The 8890-nt window shown below is 46.1% G+C and overlaps 1 protein-coding gene across 15 annotated transcripts in view; it reads right to left on the bottom strand.

Annotated features, from left to right (window-relative positions):
* ZNF384 (zinc finger protein 384) overlaps positions 1–8890 on the bottom strand; it is a 28320-nt gene that overhangs the window by 8756 nt on the left and 10674 nt on the right. For 4 of the 15 annotated variants that reach the window (XM_017546100.2, XM_037744836.1, XM_017546099.2 and 1 more), the window contains 5 exons: positions 5498–5568; positions 4990–5227; positions 4707–4754; positions 4174–4507; positions 2891–2983 (listed from right to left, as the gene is read on the bottom strand). In XM_017546100.2, the coding sequence (XP_017401589.1) occupies positions 2891–2983; positions 4174–4507; positions 4707–4754; positions 4990–5227; positions 5498–5563 (779 nt within the window). In that variant the 5' untranslated portion in view covers positions 5564–5568. The remainder of the gene's footprint in view (positions 1–2890; positions 2984–4173; positions 4508–4706; positions 4755–4989; positions 5228–5497; positions 5569–8890) is intronic. The other 11 variants (XM_017546104.2, XM_037744837.1, XM_017546097.2 and 8 more) reach the window with 3 other exon arrangements.

Below are 8890 nucleotides of genomic sequence, written 5' to 3'. Positions count from 1 at the left end.
CCTGCCTCAGCCTCCTGAGTAGCTGGGATTACAGGCACGCGCCACCATGCCCACCTAATTTTTTGTATTTTTAGTAGAGACGGGGTTTCACCATGTTGACCAGGATGGTCTCGATCTCTTGACCTCGTGATCCACCCGCCTCGGCCTCCCAAAGTGCTGGGATTACAGGCGTGAGCCACCGCGCCCGGCAACATTAATGTTAATAAAAATAAATAAATAACCCACTTAAAGTTTCCAATAAGAAAACTTGCAAAACTTAAATTCATTTATAATGTGCTGGCAAGGGAATGAGCAATCTCAGAAGATACTAGGTATCATGATGATGATGACAATAATAGGTGCCATTTGTTGTTATGCCTGACAGTGCCAGGCACTAGGTTAGGCACTTCAGACACATTGTTTCTACTCCTCACAACCTGGCAAGTCTTATCCATGTTTTACAGAAAGGAACACAAAGACTCAGAAAGTAAGTAATTTGCCAAGGGCAGATATTCATGATGCCAGCCTACTTTAAGATTCCTAACGCCAGAGGTATTCAAGCAGAGGTTATAATCATCTACCAGGAAGGGACTGACCAAGATCATTAAAATATTTCCAACTCAAAAATCCTATGAAACCAAGTAAGATTGAGAGTGAGAGTCCTTTAATGCAAGGTGCTAGGTGGCTGGAAAGAAATTTAATTTTGGCCAGGCCTGGTGGCTCACGTCTGTAATTCCAGCACTTTGGGAGGCCGAGGCGGGTGGATCACGAGGTTAGGAGATCAAGATCATCCTGGCTAACACAGTGAAACCCTGTCTGTACTAAAAATACAAAAAATTAGCCAGGTGTGGTGGCACATGCCTGTAGTCCCAGCTACCAGGGAAGCTGGGGCAGGAGAATAATTTGAACCCAGGAGGCAGAGGTTGCAATGAGCCGAGATGGTGCCACTGTACTCCAGCCTGGGCGACAGGGTGGGACTCTGCCTCAAAAAAAAAAAAAAAAAAAAAGGAAATTTAATTTAGGAGTCTTGTGGCAGTCAGCATGGGATAGAAAAGCCAGCATCCATATCACTGGGTGCATTCCTCCAGGGGCACTATTCACATCCAGCACAATGAGAATGGGGCCCCCTGGAAGCATGCAATGCAATGGCCCTGATTACAATGACCACTTTGAATTATCATCCATTTTTCCTAAAATGCTCAAAACAATTTCAAATATTCTGATTTTCCCTCAAAACATTTCTACAAGATAGATGAAGGCATGGCTGATCTTCCCATTTTATGTATGGGAACAAAGAGTGGGAGATATGTTGACTTGCCCAGAGTACCAGAACCCAATTCCCCCAATACCCAGTGAAATGCTACTGACCCATGGAATGGATATGGCTGACTCAACATACATCAAAATAGAAATTAATTGTGATTTTAAAAGATTTCTTTTGCCAGGTGTGGTGGCTCATGCCTGTAATCCCAGCACTTTGGGAAGCCGAGGCAGGCGATTACCTGAGGTCAGGAGTTTGAGACCAGCCTGGTCAACATGGTAAAACCCTGTCTCTACTAAAAATACAAAAAAATTAGCTGGGCACGGTGGCACGCACCTGTAGTCTCAGCTACTTGGGAGGCTGAAGCACGAGAATTTCTAGAACCCGGGTGGTAGAGGTTGCAGTGAGTCGAGATCATGCCACTGCACTCCAGCCTGGGCGACAGAGCAAGAGTTTGTCTTAGTAATTAAAAAAAAAAAAAAATTTCCTTGGAATGTCAGAGTTCTGAGTTTTTAAAGAAATTCTGTTTACCTAGAATACAATTAGTCTCCCGTCAATTTCAGAGTTCTTTTTAGTTACCTGGGTGGAGGGTCATTCAGGAATTCCAAAAATACTGAATGTATGCAAAGTCCTATGAGGCTTTCTTCCAACTATATATTCACATTTCTTTTTTTTTTGAGACGGAGTTTTGCTCTTATTGCCCAGGCTGGAGTGCAATGGCGCGATCTTGGCTCACCGCAACCTCCACCTCCTGGGTTCATGCAATTCTCCTGCCTCAGCCTCCTGAGTGTAGCTGGGATTACAGGCATATGCCACCATGCCCAGCTTATTTTTTGTATTTTTAGTAGAGACGGGGTTTCACCATGTTGACCAGGATGGTCTTGATCTCTTGACCTCGTGATCCACCCGTCTCGGCCTCCCAAAGTGCTGGGATTACAGGCGTGAGCCACCGTGCCCGGCTCACATTTCTTTTAATATACACAGTTTGGAAAGTCCAGGGATAGCTTTAACCTGGGTCCCAGTGAAGAAAGGGCGGAATGAGAGGAACTTGATCCATTAGAAGGGCTCTATAGGACGTTAAAGGATCCTCCCACTACTTCTACAACAAATTTTATATAGATGTATCTCCATGTCACAAAGGCCTCACTTGAAACAAACACATAAGAATCCCGATTTCTATACAATGATTTAAAAGGGATTTTAATTTTGTGAAATGATATCTAATTAGAGAATGCCTTTAAATGAATCAAACTTGTCAGGTACCTTTATAATATGATATGATGGAAACATTTTCCAGGAACACTTTTATTGTATAAAGTGGGGTACATCTGTAATAATAAAGCTGCAATGAGCTTTTGGAATATGAGCTGGAATTCCGTAGTGCTCAATTCTGCATAGCAACACTCTTCTCATTTGCACTTACTAAGAGCGATTTAAACACTCTGCAGGCTACTCTCCACAGAACCATACAACACAAATAAAAATAAATGCTAAATAACTATTTTTTAATTTTCTTTTGAAGTTCCCAACATTTCGAATCTTATCTGATATATACTTCCAACAAATGGGATGACATGGGAGGCATAAACAGAATTATCCCCATTTTATAGATGAGGAAACTGAGGCCCAGAGAGGGGAAAAAGGACTTGCCCAGGGTCACACAGCAAGTTCGTGGTGGAGCCGGGAACTGAATCCATGAGCCCAAGGCTCTGTCCATTTCCTGTGCCGCAGTTCCCTTCGCTCCTAAAATGGGAACAACATTGCCCATCTGGGTACACTAAGGAACTAAGGACAGACCCAGGATCCCAGCCATGCACATCTGCCCCTGTCTGTATCAAAGCTGTGACAGTAGCTATCCCATTCTATACAGTGCTACCAAACTCCCCAAACCCACTAGGGCCTATGACAGCTCTCAAAGGGATTAAACGACGTTCAATTTTCAAGGGGCAGAGAGTTTATTTATGCGATTATTTTTGTACGGTAGCACATGCATATATGCATATAATGCTTTTTGGTAAAGGGGAACTTAGAGGAAGCAGAGAATCAAAATGACTTTCACAAATTAGAAAGTGAGCCAGTCATTCTATAAGTATATATTCCAAAGGGGAGGCATTCTATTCCTCCTACCTTCTTATGAAGGCCCCTCCCATCATCCCAACCATGCAGGGTCAGGCAGGCTAGGTGTTCAAATATGGCTCAGGAACTGGTGGATGGCACATAGGTTAGGTGTTTACCAGAAAGGTTTCTTAGAAAAATAGGAATGGAGGCTGGGCGTGGTGGCTCACACCTGTAATCCCAGCACTTTGGGAGGCCGAGACGGGTGGATCACGAGGTCAGGAGTTCAAGACCAGCTTGGCCAAGACGGTGAAACCCCGTGTATACTAAAAATACAAAAAAATTAGCTGGGCATGGTGGTGAGTGCCTGTAATCCCAGCTACTCGGGAGGCTGAGGCAGGAGAACTGCTTGAACACGTGAGGCAGAGGTTTCAATCTAGGTGGAGCCTAGATTGCACCATTGCACTCCAGCCTGGTAACAGAGTGAGACTCTGTCTCTTAAAAAAAAAACAAAAGAAAAAGAAAAATAGGAATGGAATATGTAAAAGGCAAAAAGGAGTTCCAGATGGAGTCTCATATCCAGCATAAAGCCTTATTACAGGAAAGAAATTTTACTTTGTTACTAAAAAATAGGTCAGTGCTAATGGCCCCCAAAACAAGGGTTAAACAAAGGAAAGGGTGAAATGGTCTTTGCATCCTAACAAGATGCTAGCAGCTCTGTCTCCTGTCCTATGATGGGACACCTGACATGCAAGTGGCTCAGAGCTGGGAAGCTGTCAGAGCGTAGCGCCTGACTGGGGCAGAACCCAATGAGGGTAGAGGGTGAATCACCAAGCCAGGGATCGTCGCCCCATCCTGCCTCTGGCTCTGAGTCTTACCTGTAGGTCTTGCCGTCTTTCTGATGGTCATCATCATCCTCAGGGGAGAGGACATAAGGGTCATTCATCTCAGGCAGCCCTGATTCCAGCATCCGCTTCTTCTTCCGGCCCCGGGGTGGCTTAGGAGCCACACTGCCACCTCCACCACCACCTCCGCCTCCTTCCTCAGTTAGGGTCGATGCTACCTTCTTGGAGAGGTCAGGGACCACCTGCAGGGCTTGTGAGCCAGGGGGAAGAGCTGAGACAATCATGGGAGCCGAAATGGGGAAGGTCTGAGCTGATGATGCTGTGGTCACAAGAGAGCCTGAGGGGGACGTGATTACCAAACCCGGACCTAGGATTGGGAGAAAAGGGAGATGGCGTCATGTTGTTCAGTTCTGATCCTAATCCTATTTCATTTCCCCCAGATCATTGTCTAATTAACCCCTCACCGCCCCCACCCAACCCAGAATACATAGGAAACCCCAAACCCTGTAGAAAAATAATGGTCTCCTAACCCTTGTCCCCACCCCCCTGGTAACAGTGAGATTTACCCCTTGATTGACTCCCTTCTCTTCTCCACCTCTGAGAACAGGAGACTCCTTGATTCAGAGAAGGAAAGAATGTCACCTCCTCAAAGGCGGGGACCGCATCTTCTACTTCTTTGTATCCCCCACAATGACTAGCACATTGCTAGGCACACAGTAGGCACTTAATAAAAATTTGATTGAGTAATCAAACACATATCCCACTCCCCATGTCCTTGGAGCCCTCTAGCCTGGGGTACTGATCGTGGAAGATCAACACCTCAGATTGGAGAAGAGCAGAGTTGCTCACCAGCAGTCATCAGTCCTGTAGACGGCACAGGGACCACCGTGATATTCTGGGTAACGGACGCTTGGCTGTGTGGGGTCAGCTGGTCTGACTTGGACTCTGTGTCCATACTGATGCCTGAGGGCAGGGACACTGAGGCAGGCACTGTCAGCAAGGTGGGGTAGTGAGGTGGAGCCAGCCCACAGCCCTTTTCTGGCAACAGCTGATCCTTCATCTTGTTGATGAACATTGTGTTCTCAATCTAAGAGAAAAGGAAGGGGAAGGGAGTGCCCTCTTCAGACTGAGAGACTGTTTTGCCTGCTCGTGAGCACATTTTAGTGTCTGTCCTCCATCAGGATCAAGGATGAGTAGTTCATACCTTTGGCCTTCTAGAGAGAAGCCAAGACAGAAACACCAAATAATTCTCAGGGGTGGAGGACCCAGTGAAACAACACGTAGTGTACCTTCGGTCTCCATAGTCACAGAACTTATTACTGAGAGTTAGGGAGAGCAAGAAAGCAACACCACTTACCTGTCCTGAGACTGTGGGGATAGAAGGCCAGAAGTATGGGTTAGAATTGAAGTGAGATTCTTCCATTCTACCTGAATTAAAAAGAGAACACATCACACTCAGGAATTACTCTGAAAAAGCTAAGCAATGGAAAAGGGGGATCAAAGGGTTCCTGCTCTCCTCTGGCACTGGATCACACGGCTGGTGACTGGCAGTTAAGACCTTGGTGTCTAGCACATTAGTCCCTTGGTCAGAGCCACTTGTCACTGTATCCCTATCCTACTTATTGACTGTGAAAGAACTTACACGTATTGCATTTACTCACACAATGTTATTCATGCCCCCTAAAGAAGAACTGATACTACTTTTCTTTGCTGGCAAAAAGAAACTGAGGTCATGAGAGGGAAGAGGATGTACCCAAGGTCACAAAAAACAAATCACTGACCAACTTGAAAATAGCCAGGTACCAGTACCTATTATTATTTCTCTTTTTCTTGTTCTTTAAAACTAAACTATCTTCCTTGAAATAAATTTTTTTTTTCTTTTTTTGAGACAGGGTCTCACTCTGTCACCCAGGCTAGAGTGTAGTGGCACAATCATAGCTCACTGCAGCCTCAACCTCCTGGGCTCAGGTGATCCTCCCACCTCAGCTTCCCAGATAGGTGGGACTACAGGCATGAGCCATTATGCCAGAATATTTTCTTTTTTCTTTTTAAAGTAGAGACGGGGTTTCTCCATGTTGCCCAGGCTGGTCTTGAACGCCTAGGCTCAAAGGATCAGCCTACCATGGCCTCTCAAAATGCTGGGATTACAGGTGTGAACCACCACGCCCAGCCAATAAAAATTTCAAGAATTCCAACCGATACATCTACAGTTCTATGTATTTTGAAAAGGTTCCAGGCCAGAACACAAAATGACTAAGAACATTAAAAAATGAAGACTGGGCGCGGTGACTCATACCTGTAATCCCAGCACTTTGGGAGGCTGAGGCAGGTATATGACTTGAGGTCAGGAGTTTAAGACCAGACTGACCTGCATGGTGAAACCCTATCTCTACTAAAACTACAAAATTAGCTGGGTGTGGTGGCGCATGCCTGTGATCCCAGCTATTTGGGAGGCTAAGGCAGGAGAACTGCTTGAACCCAGGACGTGGAGGTTTCAGTGAGCTGAGATCAATCCATTGTACTCCAGCCTGGGCAACAAGAGCAAAACTCCATCTCTTAAAAAAAAAAAAGAAAAGAAAATTGGCTAGAATCAGAATGAAAGCATATTTTGAGTACCAACTACTGTCTGAAGACCACACCCCACCAATCCCACCAAGGTCTAAGAACATCCATGGTTCTACACTGAGTACCATACATGCTGCACTGAGCAGTGAGAATCAAGGAATCACCAGTTTTAAAAAGTGTTCTGGGGCCGGGTGTGGTGGTTCACGCCTGTAATCTCACTATTTTGGGAGGCCGAGGCGAGCAGATCACCTGAGACTAGAAGTTCGAGATCAGCCTGACCAACATGGAGAAACCCGGTCTCTACTAAAAATACTAAATTAGCAGGGCATGGTGGGGCATGCCTGTAATTCCAGCTACTCAGGAGGCTGAGGCAAGGAGAGTCGCTTGAACCCGAGTGGCGGAGGTTGTGATGAGCTGAGATCATGCCACAGTACTCCAGCCTGGGTGACAAGAGCAAAACTCCATCTAAAAAAAAAAACTGTTCTGGCACTAGCAGTAGTATCCCAGATTTCCAAAGGGATTCAGAATAGGCACAGTAGTAGTGGGCCAGAATACAAACATGGTGCTAGACTCCTGCTTTGTATTTCTCAAAAACTGTGCTTCTATTGGGCGCAGTGGCTCACACCTGTAATCCCAGCACTTTGGGAGGCAGAGGCGGGTAGATCACCTGAGGTCAGGAGTTAAGACTAGCCTGTTCAACACGGTGAAACCCTGCATCTACTAAAAATACAAAATTGTTCGGGCAGAGTGGCGCACACCTGTAGTCCCAGTTACTCGGGAGGTTGAGGCAGAAGTGCTTAAACCTGGGAGGTGGAGGTTGCAGTGAGCTGAGATCGTGCCATTGCACTCTGCCTGGGTGACAAGAGCAAAACTCCATCTCAAAAAAAAAAAAATAAAAGGCTAGGCGTGGTGGCTCATGCCTGTAATCCTAGCATTTTGGAAGGCCAAGGCAGGCAGATCCCCTGAGGTTAGGAGTTCGAGACCAGCTTGGCTAACAGGAGGAAATCCCATCTCTACTAAAAATAGAAAAAAATAGCTGGGTGTGGTGGCGCATGCCTGTAATCCCAGCTACTCAGGTGGCTGAGGCAGGAGAACTGCTTGAACTCGGGAGGTAGAGGTTGCAGTGAGCCAATATCATGCCACTGCACTCCAGCATGGGCAACAAAGTGAGACTCCCCCTCAAAAACAAAAACTACAACAACAACAACAAAAACAACTGTGCTTCTAAGAGTTCAAATTCTCTGTATGTGGATAATTAAGCTTAAAACTTTGTGACCAGGCCCGGTGGCTCACGCCTATAATACCAACATTTTGGGAGGCTGAGGCAAGTGGATCATCTGAGGTCAGGAGTTCAAGCCCAGCCCAGTCAACATGGTGAAACCCTGTCTCTACTAAAAATACAAAACTTAGCTGGAAATGGTGGTGCGCTCCTGTAATCCCAGCTACTTGGGAGGCTGGGGCAGGAGAACTGCTTGAACCCAGGAGGCGGGGGTTGCAGTGAGCCAAGATCGCACCATTGCCTGGGCAACAAGAGTGAAACTCCATCTCAAAAACAAAACAAAACAAAAACTGTGAGAAATAAGGAGCAAGAAAAGCAACCCCTCAGAATCATGTCAACAAGTAACAGACGGGTACAGAACACAGGCATCCCACCACCCAGTTTCACATACTGATCACTTCTTCTAGCAAGGTTTAATTGGCAGTATGTTAGTCAAGAGTAGCTTCCCAAAATCCTGGATCAGGAAAGACAGAACCCCACAAAAGGCAAATAAGAAGAATGTGTGAGACTGTTGAAATGGGGACATAAGGAACAAAAAAATAAACAGTATTACCAGGCTGCTACCCTGAGCAAAGCACAACCAAGGTTCAGGTGGGGAAGACCCATGACAGGCAAGTTAGACCCACTGAAGATACGCTGGAAGCAAACACCAGAGATACTGAGAGCTAAAGGGTGGCCGGGCAGAGAAACTTGGGTTTTGACTAAGGAAACAAGGAAGGATCTTCGACAAAGGCACTGAAGTTGGAAGTCACTCTAACATAATCCTGTTCCTTATCCTTTCATATAAAACATCACGGCCGGGCGCGGTGGCTCAAGCCTGTAATCCCAGCACTTTGGGAGGCCGAGGCGGGTGGATCACGAGGTCAAGAGATCGAGACCATCCTGGTCAACATGGTGAAACCTCGT

The sequence above is a fragment of the Cebus imitator genome, unplaced genomic scaffold, assembly GCF_001604975.1.
Source record: "Cebus imitator isolate Cc_AM_T3 unplaced genomic scaffold, Cebus_imitator-1.0 Scaffold187, whole genome shotgun sequence".
NCBI lineage: Eukaryota > Metazoa > Chordata > Mammalia > Primates > Cebidae > Cebus > Cebus imitator.
Note: the sequence above shows the minus strand (reverse complement) of the source record. Positions and strands in the feature narration are given on the sequence as shown.